The following is a 17,965-nucleotide window of genomic DNA, read 5'->3' on the forward strand; positions in this document are numbered from 1 at the left end:
GAATACCTTGGCAAGTCTTATGAGCAGAAACCCATCATCCAAGTGAACAAGGGACTTGGTGTTTACCTGACACATTTCTAATATCTGAGGATAAGAACTCTGATGGGCCAAAGCTATTTAATGGTTTACTCCAAAGTCCATCTTCTTTCACAGCCATGATAAATGGTGGTTCAGTAGCTATTTGGTAAAAAAAGAAATATTACAGAAAGCATACTTTGTAGGTACGTGTCTTACACCCTAAGAGCTCCTTTATAAAGTAAAAAAGAAATCAACATTGTGAAAAATACTGTAGAAGGATATGAGAAATTGTACCTGCTTAATAAGAATTATCTATCGTAGTAAACACACTTCCTGATTTTTACATAAACATTTGCAATGAAATGTGAGAGAAATATAGAGAGATGTTGCCTCTACAGCAGTTTCACGGTCATGGCAGAATGTTTTGTTGTTGTTTTGGCTACTGTTTATCATGATCCCATTTGGAGCACCCCAGAAGCAAATATGGTAACAAGAGCAGTATAAATGGCATGACTATCCTTCCATTTTTCTTTCAGCCAAGAGGGTGAAATTCAGCATAATTCACAGCCCCTCAACTTTTCTCAACAAGACCTTCAGATTTCAGGAGTGCTATTACTTAAACCATGAGAAAGAAAAAACCCATAAAGACAAAGAAAATTATACTGTTTCCCCAAAATTATCTTGGAAAGTTTAAAATAGCAGGTTAAAACATAAATTAAATGTCATGCAGTGCTTTTCTAATCTCAGATAATAAACACATACTCAAGATGTCAACACACCCTCATTCTAATTTCTTTACCATATTTGAGGCAATAAGTTTTAAAGGATACTCAGGCCAAGCCCCTTTTTGTCAGAATTACTTTCTAAATCTAGAACATTTTCTCACCTGGCACCAGGGTGGTACCCACTGAGGGCTCTGACCAGGGGCCTGGCCCCTTGAGAGAACTTGCTCTCACAGAAACCTCGTATTTCGTAGCACTCTGCAGCTCAGGTACATTAAGCATGGTCCCACTTATGTTAGAGAAAACATGAGTGATCTCAGGATGGTCTTGGGTTGACACTTTCACCTCATAAGTCCAGTTCTGCCAGGCAGCAGGGCCTAATTAGAAAAGTTCAACAATATCATTGACCAGGATGACATCAGCCAGGGCAAACCAAGGATTGTCAGTAAATTCTTCTACACCCTCGTCTCAAATGGGAGAGTAACTGGGCAGTAATACTCGTTACCCCACTAATCATCAGGGTTAGTTTAATGGTAAGGCTAAAACAGTGTCCATTCCTTCAAGGCAGGTCATTTTGCTCCATTGAAGAAGACATCATTCCCAACAAATAGGACTGTCCTTCAGTTAAAGCTATATGCATGGCTGCATAGAATTATCAGAGGGGTTCTACATAACACTACCAGGGATAACCAGGCTCTTAACAAAAAAATGCTTAATGATAAATCTCTAATATAACTCCCAGTATTTGTATAGTATCTTCCTCCAAAAAGCCCAATCAATATGAAAAAAAAAATTGCTATTCATTTTCAACCATCTTTGAGATATGCGGCAAACAGATGTAATTAACTTTGTCTTAAAGTAAAAAATAGCCAATGTTTGCTAAATACTACTGTCTAGGGGACCAAGGGTTAACAAACTATAGTCCCCAGGCCAAATCTAGTCTACTGCCTGTTTCTATAAATAAAATTTTACTAGAACACAGCCACAGTTATTCCTTTACGTATTATCTACAGCTGTTTTCACACTATAAGACAGAATTGAGTAGCTGTGACAGAGAGAATCTGACCCACAATGGTGAAAATATTTACGATCTGGCCCCTTCCTTACAGAAAAAGTTTGCTGACTTCTGTGCCAGATACTGTTCTAAGTGTTCTATTCATGTGTCTTAATTTAATCTGTACGACAGTCCCATAGGTAGATATAATTAATATTCTCATTTTCCAATTGTGTAAACCAAGGCACACAGTGGCTGAGTAACTTGCCCAGGGTTTTTCTGCTAATCAATGGCAAGATCAGCATTTGAATCTGTGCAGGATGACACCAGAGTACACCTGCTTACCCACCACACATACGGCCTCACCAGAGATGGAGATCCAAGTTCAGAGAGTTTGAGGGAATTTCTCAAATTCATCCAAAATCCTGATAAATACAAAAATCTTAACCCAAGTATTCTGTCCCCTTGGCTATTCACTCTGATTAGAATTCCAGTCCCTGGTTCCTGGTAGACATTCATTAAACATTCAAACCATTCTGTTGGAATATACATGGGAAGTCTAGAGAGTCTCCTAATGCAAAACTAATAAATGCAGAACAGATGTATAAACACATTTCCTTTTAGCTAAGTAGCTCCTCCTGGTTGATGACTGAGCAACCACACGTGGGCTCTCAAAATTGAATCACAATGCCAGCAGTTCATGCCTTCCTCTCCTGCCAGTGAGGTCAGTAACCACCCTGGGGACGGTGCACTCACTGGCTCCTATGGCGGGCACCGGAGGCTTCCACTGAACAAGGGCCTGGTGAGATCCAAACAGCACCGAGAGCTCCTGAGGGCTGCCTGGCAGAGGGTGCGGCTGAGTGGATGAGCCAAAGATGACCAGGTTACCAAACCCAAATTTTTCTATGTGACTCAGGTCACATCCCACAATGAACTCATTAAAAGACAAAGAGTCCTGTTGGAAAACAGCCTTGCTGTCTGTGACGAGGAAGTCACTGTTTTCACAAGCAAAACTCTGCACATAAGCAAAGGGGACAGAAGGGAGGACAAGGTGGGAAGCAGAGCCATCCAGAAATGTTGACATGAAGACTTGGGTGGTGTCATTGAAGTAAATGATTCGCTTGGACTGTGGCTTTACTGCAAAGTCCTTTAACGTGCAACTCTCCACGATACGCACAGCTTGAGTATCCCGACTAGATGGCACAGGGAGATCTGCTCTATAAATGCCGTCTCTCAGGAGATAAAAGACATACCTGACATAGGGACAAAAGAAGCCTGATGTGATACAATGCAAGGGTAGATGAGTAACTTCCTGGGCTAATTGCTTTATCCTGTTACACATCAGAGCCATATATCTCCGGAGTCACTGAATACAGGATGTCCCAAGGTGCAAAAGGGTAAAGGTAATTACCAAAGATAGGCTCTATTCACTTGAGCTAGAAGCTAGAACTTTGGAAAATTGCAGCCTCACTTGTAATTCTTAGTCTCTTAATTACTGTAAGTGATTTTTAAGAAATCGTAGAATTTAAGAACAGAAAGGGTCTTTAAAGATTTTAAAGAAAAACATCATATAAAAATTACATGGCTAAACATGTAATTTGCTAAAAGACATTTTCCTCCAAAAAACAAAAATTCTTAAGTCAAATTCTGTCAATAAATCTTTTCATGTATTGTGAATGATAAATGGAAGAAAGCAAAAAGATTGAAAGCATTTTTTTAATTGCTCAGTTATTTTGATGTAACTATCTAGCATAACTGCTTTGCATTTATATTGAACTAACCTTTACTTAAAAATATGTATAACTGAGTCAGGCAATAGAGCTACCATTTTACAAATATGAATAAATACCCCACAAGTGAGCAAAGCAGTGGGGCAGGACCACCTAGCAATCGAGAGAAAGGAGTCAATGGGAGAATTAAAGAAATACACCTCATGGTAACAAGACAGGTGATCTTTTAATAATGAAAAAGAAAACACACTACCAAAATGTTTCATGGATAACCAAACCTGTCAATGGAATTTTAGCTGGAACATAAAACAATTCATTTTGGATGTAGTTAATTTAGAATGTGTGATCATGGAGACAAATGCTAATGAACTATCTTTTGGCTTGGTAAATTATCCTTATCACAACCCATGGATTGGCTTGGCAACCTTCCAAACTCTCAATACAACTGTCAGATCATCCTGCTGTTATTGCCTTTGATGACTGTTCCAAGTCTTTCTCAGTATGCTCAAGACTCCTGTGGTTGAATAATATCCTGAGACGTAAACTCCGTTTTAAGATAGGAAGCTATGTTCTTTTTATTGAGGGAGGGTTATCACAGACAGAAAGCAGAAATAACTTAGCTCTTACCTTCCTGCTTTTGTTTCCTAAATTCAAAATTGTTAATGGAACTGGGAGGGATTTCAGAGTAGATAAAAGGAAAAAATATCTGGGGTAAAGATTACAATTATTGTACTGAATCAGGGAGGGGTGTGGGTCTGTAACCCTGATCACCACTTTGGAGGGGGAAGGAAATGAGAAGAACGGTGAGGAGGGCTGGGGTGTGGGACGAGGGGACAGCAGTGACGGGGAGAAGAAATGGGTGGAGGAAGAAGAGGATCGTGGAGGGAGAGAAGAGAAGAGGTTGATAATAAGTACAAACTCCATGAGGGAATAACTCAATGGTGCAAAAATAACAGCATAAAGGAGGATATTTTGAATACCAGAAGAATAAACTGTTTCATACATCTCCTGTCTGTTAAGAACACTGTATACAAACTGTTGCTAAAAGTTACGTGCTTTTATCATGGAATAGGGAGATGAGTAGAAGACAGGCTCTGGTGCAAGAAGTCCAAAACTGGTTTCATTGCAAAATAGTGGCGTGATCTTTCTTGTACAATTACTAAATCATCCTCAAATAACCTAAGCAGGTAAGTGTTATTATCTTCCCTATATGGATGGATAAAACAATGGTCTCAGACATGAAGTCACTTGCTGAAGGTGCAAATGATATAATTTAGTAGCACAATTGAGCTAAAACATGTCCATTTCGTTTGTGGGAGGAGAAAAAAAAGTTAATTTTAATTGAAAATTTTTCCTTGTTATTAACCATCAATTTCTGTCTCCGAAGGTGGATGCTAGCAGCTTTCTTATTAAACTTGCCTCTTGATAGATGTGAGAACCAGACTAGAGAGATGAACTAGCACTGAATTACTCAGCAAAAGGACCGGGTGCAATGCAGGGACTTCTCATGGGGAATATTGAGAGGGGCAATGAGATCCTGAGTCCCACCAAATTAGTGACAAATTTAGGATTAAAACTCAGGTCCCTGAACCCCAGGTTAAATTTATCCAAAATAAAATGCTTAGGATTGGCTCATCTGGTACTACAATGTTTCATTAACAAGAAAGTTTCCCAAAGATTATTGCCAATGGAATAGAATTCATACTTACAAGGCTAATACTTACCCATTGTACGAATCAGCCACAAGTTTTTGAGGTGTGATAATAGAGGGTGGAGTAATTTCCTCAATATTTGAGCAGTTCTCTAAGTCACAGACATGTACCTAAAAAATCAAAACTACGTCAGTAGGATTAGTGTCTGTCTATATTCAATTAAGCCAATGAGAATTTCTTGAGCATCTTTCCCATGCTTGAAATTGTGCTAGTCACTGAGTACTTTTCAAACCAAACCAATGGGAAAAAAAAAAAACCCTTAAAAGCCAGTTTTATATAAACTCCTAATGAGTTTATATCCTATTGGCATCAATGAAAAACAAGTGCCTGTTTTCCTGGCTTGTAGAGGTACTCAACAATTTTTAATATATAATCTGTATCCAAGATTGTGGGCTTCTAGCCACGGTGATGGCCTTTGTTCACTGTGATAACCCTGTACCTTCCAAAAAAGTAGAACTCGAAACACATCAAGTCTGTGCTTTCTCAAATATTTCAGTACTCCTGTATTTTCAGAGTACTACTAAAGTTGCCTCTGGTTATTATAGAATTCAAAATGCTTGCAGTTGACATTGATTATGATAGACAGTCTCATATAATGATAACATAGGTACTACCACTCTCTTATGGAAGATGAATTATCATTAGTATAAACTCAGGACTCTGAAAATTCACAAATAGAGATGACTTAATGGTAGGTCAGGACTAGTGCTAGGTAAAGTCTAGACCCTCCTATAGAGCAGATCTATGATTCATTGCTAACCTAGTATCTAAATCATTTAAGTACTCAATGAGTATGTGAGAGAATTACATTTACTTGTAAATATACCAGGACATGCATATCATTGTCAATATCTAATTATACACTTTAAGTTCTCAGACTAACCAGTTCATCCATGATGAAGTACATTCTTTGATAAAGCCAGTCTATGGAGATAGAAGAAATTAATCCTGAACCTTTGTAAAAAATTCTCAGGTCAGACACATCAGACATGTTGGCAGCCTCCTTCACCCATATGAGAGTTCCTTCAGAGAAATAAACAACTTGCTGGTGGATGTTAACTGATATTCCTAGAAGAGTCATGCAGGTACATACACATTACTATATAACAACAAGGGCAAAAAACTTACATGAAGAAGAATTTATTTCTTTAAAGTTTCATAAAGAGATTAAAATAAAAGTCTTCCTTCCATTTTAGAAGAAAATGTTCCTCCAAATTCTTCTAACATATTAGAATATATTCTAGAAATATTAAAAAATATTCTTCTACTCTAGAAGTATTTCTTCCAGAAAGTCTGACTCTTTGTTTTCACACTAAGGAAACATTCCTCTCTATTGTACTGACCTGTAATATTATGGTGTATATCATCCAACGAAAGGCAATGTGCTTCATCTACTAAATGTTTTAAAGATCTTTTTCTGAGAGAAGTTTTTCTGGATAAAAAGAGCCACTGTTCCTCTTGTTGAACTGAAAAAATAGCATAATCTACAGACAGACCTATCATATGTACACTAACACAAAAAAAGATCAATACTACTTTTCAAAGCAAAGGTAATATAGTACTTGAAAGAGGCTGGTCAGATTTCCTCTGAAGGCACTGGGGCATTTTATCTATGGTATAATCCACATTATTCCATGACTCGGGGTCGGAAGTACAGTGGCAATCAAGAAGGACTTCCAAGTATGTGCCCTTAAATACCCCAAGATAACATCACACAAGGTATCATAGTTCTCAAGAACCTTGTCCCAACAAAAACTCAGCTCATTATCCTCAACCATGAGAACCTGTATGGTGGAGGTGGTCCAAACCAGGCCAGAGTGGCTTGTTGCATAATACACACATACAGACAGACATTGGTTGTCTCTGAGTTGTCTTCAACACCTCTCCTTTTGAGGCAGGAGAAAAGTCCTTAGAGGAATGAAATCTGAGGGCTGCAGAACTTTGCTTGATGTCCTATTTAATTAGAGACTAATGCAGGATACATGGATGGACACTTTTAGGGCAGTTAATAAATGTTACGCAATAATCACAGTAACAACAGCCTTAACCCTGCTCTATATTTACTTTGCCCTTTGGACATGCTTCTTGCATAACAAAAATACCTCTCCTTTCCTAGAGTCTAGGAACAGCCAAAGAACTAAAGGCTGGTGATAGGTGACATTCAATACCAGCTGGCATAGGCATGTACAGATTAGGATAAGGGGCAGTCAAGTCAGCAAATGTGATTCTGGTGAAAATAGAAAAACGACTCCTAGAATTCTGAGTCTGTGTGTGTTATTAAAAATTCCTTTACTAATTTCTCCAAAAAACAATTCAGTGATTCTTAGAAAGCATTTTGTTTCATTATTTTGTTCACATAAACATCACACAGTAAGTATTCGGTTTCTCAAGGCAATTGTTAAAATACCAAAGTCAAAGCAGGGTACTTAAAAAATAATAACAAAGGATAATTTGGCAGATTGAATATTGAAATGTAAATTATAAATTATTAAAGTCCAGATATATTTAAAAACTTGAAGGAGACTGGGGAAAAAAGGGGATATTTGATATGTATTAAATAACAATACATGCTGTAAAATGAGGATTAGGGCAGAAAGTTGTATGTATCTAATAAGTCACAATCACTAGTGATATTAACTAGAACCAAGGATTTGTTTGAGGCCATTTTCTAAATCTGTAAATTTCGAAATTCTGATCTTAAATTCCAAAATTCTAATATGAAAGCTTTCAATCTAACCACTTCAATTTGTCAAATTCGTCAGGCCGGCCCGTGGCTCATTCGGTAGAGTGCGATGCTGATAACACCAAGGCCACAGGTTCGGATCCTGTATAAGGATGGCCGGTTCGCTTACTGGCTGAGTGTGGTGCTGACAATTTGTCAAATTCACTTAAAATTGAAAATTTACCAAATAACTATAAGACAAACTATTACCTGGGTAGAAGCAGTGGGGTCTTGAGGTCTACCAGATAACCTAGGACCTCTGAGATCTCAATCCACCCTTGCCACCCCTCATTACCGAGTAACAGAAGGAGCAACCCTGGGCCATACCTGCTGGAGATGAAGTGGTAATACTAGATTTTGCTTCTGGCCCCTCACCAACTTCATTTACTGCTGCAATAGAAAACCTATTCCAAAAATAATTTGGAGAGATGTGTTTTATATGGCATGGTGTGAACATGAGATAAAAATAGAAGGAGCAATAATATTTCTATTTAAAGGACAATGTGGCAATGCATATATCTAATTACTTGGTGCCACTGCTCAGCTCTAAAATGACCATCAATCACATCCTTGTTTGCATTCCCCATAGAACAGTTCAGGGTCACGGAGGTCAGAAACTGAACTCTGCTATCTGCATGACCCCCATAGATCCCCTAATTTAAAGAGACAATAGTAAATACTAGGAAAGCTAACAATAATAAAATAATCCCCCTAATGATTAATAAAGATACCATTAACAGAATTTCACCTCCTTACTTTTTTCACATTGGATTAAATGAAGAAATGACATTCATGGTGTTTAAATGTCTTCACTACCCCATATTTATAAGGATGCTCTGAATATAATAGAAACACTTGAGAATGTTTTTTGCTTAGGAGGGTGTAATCTAATAAGCATATAAGCTTAAGGAAAAACACAACTTCGACCCAACAGCACAGAGTCAGTGGCACTTCTCAAAATATGTTTAAACTACTGTATTTTTTAGCCATATTTCTTAAATAATTATCATGCCTGAAGCCATGCTGATTACATTTTCCTCTGCACCACTTAATTCTTACCTGTAGGTAGTATTTGGTAGAGTGGAGTAAAACTGAAAACTGGTTCTCTGTGTCCCTGAATCTAATTTTTGATTTCTGCTGATTAGCCTTAAGTTATAACCCAAAATAGGTCCACCTGGAAACTGGGGTGGAGCCCAGCTGACTTCCACAGTGTCGGGACTTGAGCTCTCAATATTCCTAATGGAAGGAGCAGTTTCAGGAACTGGAAGAGATAATGGTGACATTAAATAGGATAGAAAAAAAAAAGCCTTGTTTTTTGAAAAGTTAACAAACACAATATTTTTTATTAACGATCAAAATACATCATAGAGAAGATAGTAAGATATCTATGAACTTATTGTTATTTCCTTATATCTATGAACTCATTCTTATTTTGTTTATTCTTGAGCTGTAATTCTTGATCCCTAATTATACCAGTTAGTGACTTCCCCAAAAGACTCTTTCAAATGTTATGTTCCTCACTTCAAATTTATGAAGTAAAATTAAATATAAAAGAATACAAATAGTATAAACGTTCCAGGAAAAAAGTTGTCAAAAATCCCTAGAGACTTAAATGAGTTGAAGCGTGGGATGGAACCAGGTTACTGAGACGAACAGAATCTAAGCAAAATGGAGTCAATGATTAATATGGGTTGATAAAAAAGTAAGTCCTGGGGCCTTTTTACTCCCTAGACTGCTATAGCCTGACTGGTTCCACCTGAAGATGTGGGCTCAGATAAGCCAGAATTAGAACAGTCTGCTTCACTTTTGATGACCCAGGCTGTACCTTCCTTACCCCAGCTCTCAAGGTCCCTGGGAATACAGGCTGACTGAGCTTTAGCACATCCCTGCCTTCACAAAGGATTAAAGGAGCATGCATTAAATGATTAAGTATTCACTCACAGACTTTAGATGCTACTTAAGTGGCAGAGAATGGAAAGGGAAAATGATCTGACAGCCTGTCTTCCATCCACCTACATTTTATACCCCCAACCCCTGTAACCACACTCTTTTATTTCCTTTCTATAGAAAGATACACTTTGATGTCACTTTGCTCTTAAGTAGACTTCTCTCCCTCTGAACACTTTTGACAAAAGCTCTGCCTCACCACTGACTCACTGGAGTTGGGAGAAATGCGACAGTTCCGCCCTCACAGTGGATGTGTTTTTAAAAATCCTCTTCATTGGTCTCTCAGCCTTTCTCTGATACAATGCCTGCCCAACTCTCAGACTAATCTTTGGCAAACATAAACATCATTGCATCACTCCTCTGCTGCACATAATTAGATACCTTGGTGAACACGCGGAAGAAGGAAACATCTCCCACTAAATTAGAATCAGAATGTCAAAAACAAAACAAACAAAAAAAAAACTCTAACTCATTAAAGTCAGTGTCCAAACATGATCTGCTCCATTTCATGCAAGTTAAATGCCACCTACATGGCAAGATGTGATTATTGTCCAAATCTTCCCCACAAAATAATCCTCCCTGAAAGATTGGTTTTTCTTGCCTGACAACCATTCCTCTTGGTTAAGAAATTATCCTCTAAAGGGCCCCAGTTAAAAAGCAATAACATCATTTAAAATCACATAATCCCCCTAGGTAAAAGAGAACGGAGCTATGAGGTGATGAACACAAAACAGATAAGTTTTAAGGTTTGATGAGGCTGGAAAAGTAAGAGAGTATCAGGAGCCCGAGATGCTATCCATGGAAGGGACCCCTGGTGTACAGTCTGGAAGACCTGGAGGGTACATAGGCTTGCGCATCCAGGGGAAAGGCCCAGAAATGGAAAGCAAAATGTGCCTTCCTCATTATTTTTATTTAATCAGCCATGGGCCCTGGACCATGATACTTCTTTAGCACCAGAAAATGTCCCAGCACTGCTGGAGTACCTGAAGCATGACTTGGAACAAGTGAGATCCATGCATTCTGTTCTGATCTGGAGTATTTCAAGCATGGCCCTAGGCCAGTGTCTGACCTGAGGTTCTAAGCAAGGATAGTCTGAGAGTAATCATCAGAGGTGGCCACACAAACCCTGAGATCTGCTAAACAAGGAGAGGACACTCATCAAGGAAGGGGGAACATGTCCAGCCAACTTCATCAGCTGCCTGGCGCTGCATAGCTCTACCTAGTTCAATCTGCGGCTCTCTGCACACCACCACATCTCCAGAACCGAGGGGTAGGGCATCCATCCAGCCTATAGCAAGTCTTCCCAGGTCACCTCAGCTAACTGAGGGCATGGGCACCAGACAGCTCTCCCTGAGTGCCCCAGGCACCGACCTCCCTGCAAGGCTTCTAGGTTTGAATCTTTTTCCTGGTGTGGCAGTCACATCTTCAAAAGAAGAAATCAGGAAGTGCACGATATATGTGCTATTTTTTTTTAAATTATCTCTGGTAAAAATGTCAAAATATTGTAATAACCTCCCAGCTGGTCTCTACCTCTGCACTTTCCAATCTCTCTCATTTGCTCAACCCATTCTATGGGTAGTTTCCAAAATTCTCTTTTTAAGAAGCATGAGAAGCAATGACTCTTCTGCTTTAAATTTCTCTATATCTCCTAACTGCTTTCTAAATAAAGTCCAACTCCTGAGCCTGCTCACATACTCATTCTCACCATTCTCTGCCTGAATCCTACACTTCCAGCAGAGGAATATTTACTGTTTTCCCTGCATGCCTTATAATCCGGTCTCTATGACTCTGCTCATACAGTCACCTGGACCTGCCCTCTCCTCTCCTCATCTCAAGTCTAAATCAACAAACAAAACTTCTCCAGAGAGGTTTCCTTGACATTTCCTTCCAGAAATAATATCCCCCGCCTCTGAACTTCCACAGGAATTTATCAGTGCCTCTTCTATGCTTTTAACCAAGTGTTACCTTACTGCAGGGTTATTTAAGGAGTAAGCTTCTCAAAGGCAGGATCCATGCACCAAGACATGCTCCGTGAGTATATTTGGAACAAGAGAACAATAAAATTTATTAAGAACTAGTATTGTTCTGATGAAGAATATACTAGTATTTTGAAGAGGGAAGCTCAGGTAAAGCTATATCCTGAGAGAGGAACATTCTGAATACAGGTTGGGAAAACGGCGAAGCTGGAAGAAGCTGGAATCTCGCAGAAAAGCTTTTTGTTGCTTTCCAGAGATAACGTGACTGTTATATTCAATCGCCCTCATTTTTAAACACTTTCTTTGCTTGCCTTTGAGACACCACAAGCTCCTGAGTTTGCTCTTCTTGGGGCCCTTTGCAGACCCTCCTCCTCCTCCTCCTTTGCTGTCCCCAGGGCTGACACATTGTCCCTCTCCTCTTCTCAACCCACATTCACTCTTAGCCTGTCGCTTCCAGGCCCATGGCTTGAAGTCACATCTACATGTGGAGGACTCCTCAATTGGTATTTTGGATATCTCCAACCTGCTCCGAGTTTCCGATTCATTCATTTAATTGCCTCCGCGGCATGTCTCCACTCAGACATCTAACAGGCATCTCAAATTCAACTTGGCCGAAACAGAACTTCTGGTTTTTCCTGGGAAAGCGGCTCTGCTCCTAGCCTTCCCTGTCTCAGTACATGGCAACACTTGGCAACATTCGTGTTCAGACTGAAAGTCTACGTTACCATCTTGGCCCTCCATCATCCCCACCAAATCCATTCAGCAACCCCATCCTCTCTGTCTTCAAAATATGTGACAAATCTTTCCACCTTCTCCACCTCAACCACCCAAGTCGGAGCCACTGTCATGATTTGCTTGGACTCCTGACTGCTCCCCTCCTTCCCCGGCCCACCTCCCAGCCCCCAGTCTACTCTCCATGCAGCAGCTAGACTGAAATTTTTAAAACTGGAACCAGTCCCTCCCCTGCTTAAAACTCTCCAAAGACTTGCTGTCACACTGAAGATAAAACCCACACACCTTATCACTGCCTCTGTGGCCCTCCGTGACCAGGCCTCTGGCTGCCTGGTGGTCTCCTCTCCTATCTCCACCTTGCTCCCTGCACCCCAGACACTCCTGCCCTTCCTCAAGTCACTCACCTTTGTCCTGCCCTCTTCCTGGAAAACTCATTCCCGGATATTTGCATGGCTTCTTGTCTCATGTCATTCAAAGCTCAGCACAAGTAACTGTCTCAGAGAGAACTTCCCTGACCAGCCCTCCATCTAAAATAGGCCCCCTCCTCAGGAACTCTCTGTTGCTTACCTACCCTATTTTACTTTTCTTCTTAGCACTTAACTACTATGCAAGATTATACTGTATTTTTTGGTGAAATGCATGCTCATTCCTCATGTTATACAAGGGAAAAATAGAATTAAAAGATAATACAAATCTTTCCGTGAACTTTATGAAGTATGCTCGTATCTAACCATAAATCTGTGTAAATACTTCTGTCTCTTACCCCACCTGATTACCCCCATAGAGAACGACAAGGACCTGTTTGGTGGCAGCAGCCATTGTGCCACAATTCCTTATAATTCAGAGGCCTAGGAAGAAGCAAATTGGTCTCCTTTTCCTTCCCTCTCTAACAAAATCAGCAAGAGACAGAAATGTCTGCTCTGCAAGCTCAAACTTTCCCTTAAGTGGGTTTTTCTAACATCTAAGCTGGGGAGCAGGAAATTAGCAAATTTCTCCCGCTTTCGTTCATGCTAAGCTATATTATCCAACTTAGTCTTTATCAGAAATAATGGTGGTATTCCTGCACCCCTCCGCTGGCCTTTTTCTTTTATCTTTCATTGGTTCAGAACTTGGGCTAGGAAGAGGGATGCTATTTTGGGGGTCCCATCACAACCCCAGCAAATTATTTTACTTAATTATTGTCTGACTGTCTCCCGAGCTGGAATGTAAGCCCCATGAGTGTTGGGACTTTATCGTCTTTGGTTCCTAAAACAATGTCTGCTATATAACAGGGGCTTAAAAAATTCTTGAATGAACAAAACCAAAAAAAAGTACCTGACCTTCCATTCAATGGTATTAAAAATATAATACCAAAATAACTAACTTTACAGGAAAAAACAAAAACAAGAAAGGAGGTGAATCTTTTTATAGATTTCATTGTTACACAGCCAAAGAGGTTTATAGCCTAGGCAACAAAAAGACTAAAAGTTATATCAAGAAATATAAAATCCAGACACTTCTTCCCATACCACTACCACCCCTCAGCATCTCTCCCATGTGTCCCTGCAATGACCTTCTACCGGGTCCCCTTACTCCCTACCACATGTCCCACAGTTCATTGTCCATACAGCAGCCAGAGTGAGCCTTTTCACATGTAAGGCAGGTCACAGATCATGCTGCTCCTCTGCTCAAAACCCTGCAGCGGCTCTCCTTCCCCTCAGAGTAAAAGCCACAGTCCTTACAAAGCCTCGGAGGCACACTGTGATCTGGCCACCACCTCTCTGACCTTATCTGTTACTCCTCCACTTCCTCCTCTCTGCTCCAGCCACACAGCCTCTGAGCTGTTCCCCAAAGGCCAGGGATGCCTTCGCCTTCAGGCCTCTGCCTGGAATGCCATAACCCAGGTTTCTGCTGGCTGACTCCCTCGCCTCCTTCAAGTCTTTGCTCAGACTTTAACCCACCAACTCAGTGAGGCTTACTCTGGCCACCTTGTCTAACTCTGCAACTAGCCTCTCCTTCCCTCCCTGCTCCCCATTTCCAATCTCCTAAAGGACAAACCCTGCTCAAAATGTTTCTCTTACCATAGCACACAGCATCATCCAACTTAAGATATACTTTCCTTATTTATTACGTTTATTGCATAGAGTATTTCTCCTACACCAAAATGTGAGCTCCACAAGAGCAGGGGTCATTGGCTATTTTGATGCAGAGGTACTGCGAGCAACTAGGACACTATTTGGCATGTAGTTAGGTACTCAATTGTGGAATGGATCAATTAATAAAGGAATTTATTTCATTGTTTAAAGTAAAAACAAAGTAAACCAAAATTGTGAAATAATGTCCTTCATAAGCAACGTATGCACGCCATACCTCCGTAAGGATGAGTCCTATAGCTGGGACTTGGGGGAGAATAAAGCTGCAGCTGGGCTGTGAAGATCCAAACCAGTCGAAAAATATATTCAGTGAAGGGATGCAGGGGCTCTACCACATATGAGACCTTGGACACGGCCTAGATCAATGAGAGATCAATAATCAGCATTTATAGAATCACCACTGCACACTGTGACTCGAGAATACAGATTTAATTTACAGATTAAATTGCAGAAGACAAATAGCCCTCTAGATATTGGGCCACCCAGTGCCTGCCAGAGCCAGATGAATAGAGGCCTGGAGCTTAGGGCCGAGCCATCCAGACATCAGTCTACATAATTCATACAGAAATTCTCTCCTTCCAAATTGCAAAATTATGGATTCAATTCTTTAGCACTTACCTCAAGGATTTGCTTAAATTTTTCTACATTAATAGACTTGGCATCTCGAGACTATTTTTTTCTGAACTTGCCCATGCTTTCCTAAAAGGGACAGTACTGGATGACCACCTTGGACAGCACTTCTAAATCTGATCAACCATGAGAATCTTCCTCCTGCCCTCCATCCTACTGGGAATCGTGTTAGCTGGGATGGGCAGATAATGACCAATGGGATGGGTGGCTGTGCTGAAGGAAGAGTATCTATGTCCACATTATATTTCCTTCATAAAATAAAGGGCTTACCATTAACATGTTATAGATTAGCAGTAATTAACGTTCATCTAATCCAATCACTCATCTTATGCTTGAATCTTTTCTAGAATGCCTTTATGCCTATGATTATATGGAATAATTTGGCGCTTTTAATAAATGGTGGTGGAGTCTGTGTCTAGGTACACAGGCAGATTTCATACCTCAGTGTAAGTCCAGCTTCCCGGAAGTTGCGTGTATTTCCACTGAACAATGTATTTTACTCCAGAGATGTTGGCAGGTTTCCATCTTAAGGTCACATTATGGCTTCCAATGGAGGAAGCAAAGGGCGCTGTGGGTAGGTGTGCATTTTCTGGGGAGAAAACAAGGTTTCCCTCACCACACACTTCTGTCCATCAAGGCAGGAGGGAGTGTACCTGTTTCATTAGGACTCTCAGCATTCTCTTGCAACAATTACATCTTGCCATGATAACTCACCTGAACAATAAATGTATACACAGCACACATTCAATTGGTTTATTTTTTAAAAAATCAGGCAGTCAATCTGGAGACTTTATTTCCCACAGAATTCACTGTTATCTTTGAATACAGAATTTTTTTATTTTATTTTAATTTTTTTTGGCAGACACGACATAGAGTGTTATGAGTCTGTCCAGTTTTCTCTTACAATAATACTTCCTTACAGGTTTTGGGGGGTGGAGGGGGACATGTCCACCGATAGCATGTCTGTAGCACAACAGAGTCATGCATTGCCCCAGAACATGTACTCCAAGGTATATTTGAAATGTTATGCTATAATTCTATTACTGCCCATCTTGTCAATGAATTATTTTTTATATATACAAAGTAACTGCCTTTACTCCAGAGGACTCTATGTTCAGCAATTTTGCATTACAAAATATTTCATGGCTTCTAAACACTACAGACATTACAATTGGTGACACACATTTATTGGTGCTACCTGCCAAGCACTGTACTAGGGGCTAGATTTCTGAATGGTAAGTACCACTGGGATCAAATTATTTTATTTTACTTTTCCTATTTTTCCAAAATTGTGATGAATTTAATGCTTCAGTGTTTCTTTTATAGAAAAAAAATTACTACACATATTGAGAAAGAATGATAAATTTGGTAGGGAACTTAAAATGGTTAAATACAAATTCCCAGGACCTCACTCTTTCTGGTTAAAAGAAAATAACGCAATTCTCATACCAGATACTGGTTTGGACTAATTAAAGTTCATAGTGCTAGAATTAAAAACCTAAAGCCATTGTCATCTGAGAACCGAGCCCACAGAGTGGCCCAGACAGCACAATGCTTCTCGGCTGATTCTCTTACTTCTGGTTCATTTTTGGCTTTGAGCTATATAAGAAAAGGATAGCTCCACTTTTTCCCCCTTTTATGGTGTTAGACCCCCAATACCAGAGATTGGAATACACTGTGGGCATCTTGAAAAGGAGTCCAATGATTGAGTTGTCAGCAGACTGAGGAGAATAATTAGGAGGCATCAGAAATCACATAAGTTGAAAACTGTGCAGAAGGGACAAGAATTATACAAACACAAGTAAACATAAATTTCATAGCAAAATAAAAACATAGTTTCAAAGCCGTGGTGATACATATGGGAAAAACAGAGGTAAAGTAGTTTTATTCTGAAATATCAAGACAAGAGTGAGCCAAATGAGAAAGAGAAACTGGACTGAGCTACTTGCCACTTTCAACATGTGGCAGAGTGGGTAAGAAAAGGCTCTGCAATCAGACAGCTGCCTTAAAACTTAATTAATTGCTTACTAGTTATGTGACACCAAGGAGGTATTTAAACTTTGTGTCTCAATTTTCTCATCTGTAAAATGAGGTTAATAGTAGTATTTATAATATGTGAAAACAAAAAGAGCTAAGACCTGTAAATTAGTGAGAAAAGTGCCTGACTCATAAATGTCTGAAAAAAAGTAACTATTCTTATTTTAATTTATTATTAGCTATTATCATTTCTCACCACATAGAAAAGGGCATAGAGGGTATCTAAAATCAAATAATATAGCAGACCCGCAGATAAATGGACCAGGTACCATAAGTGTTAGAGACAAACAGAGTCTTAGGTGCATGGGCAAAATGAGCCATTATAACAAACTAAAGATACTCTCTTCTGTAAGCACAAATGCCTTTTTTTAGACTCAGTACATCTAATTTGTTAGTGGTTCAGAGATATTGATCCATAGCCAATGAAAAATTAAAAATAATTACTGATTATGCTTGTATTCTAACAGAATCATATAATTAAGTTTGCAGTATAATTTTGGAATATAAGGAAAGGTTCTAAATCAAAGGTTTCAAACTTTCTTGGTTCTGGTGTCATTAATTTTTCAGTAATTTTTTCACGGTTCTCTGGACCCAAAGAGCCACCTAACAGTTC

At 39.6% G+C, this 17,965-nt stretch overlaps 1 protein-coding gene across 2 annotated transcripts in view; it reads right to left on the reverse strand.

Annotated features, from left to right (window-relative positions):
* Positions 1-17,965, reverse strand: part of ROS1 (ROS proto-oncogene 1, receptor tyrosine kinase) — a 139,662-nt gene that overhangs the window by 102,579 nt on the left and 19,118 nt on the right. For both annotated transcript variants that reach the window (XM_063097740.1, XM_063097739.1), the window contains exons 6-15: positions 15,756-15,904; positions 14,903-15,041; positions 8,958-9,159; positions 8,226-8,302; positions 6,520-6,642; positions 6,060-6,244; positions 5,189-5,286; positions 2,491-2,987; positions 905-1,117; positions 67-177 (exon numbers count right to left, since the gene is read on the reverse strand). In XM_063097740.1, coding sequence (XP_062953810.1) covers positions 67-177; positions 905-1,117; positions 2,491-2,987; positions 5,189-5,286; positions 6,060-6,244; positions 6,520-6,642; positions 8,226-8,302; positions 8,958-9,159; positions 14,903-15,041; positions 15,756-15,904 — 1,794 coding nt within the window. The remainder of the gene's footprint in view (positions 1-66; positions 178-904; positions 1,118-2,490; positions 2,988-5,188; positions 5,287-6,059; positions 6,245-6,519; positions 6,643-8,225; positions 8,303-8,957; positions 9,160-14,902; positions 15,042-15,755; positions 15,905-17,965) is intronic.

This window comes from Cynocephalus volans, chromosome 5 (assembly GCF_027409185.1).
Source record: "Cynocephalus volans isolate mCynVol1 chromosome 5, mCynVol1.pri, whole genome shotgun sequence".
Taxonomy (NCBI): domain Eukaryota; kingdom Metazoa; phylum Chordata; class Mammalia; order Dermoptera; family Cynocephalidae; genus Cynocephalus; species Cynocephalus volans.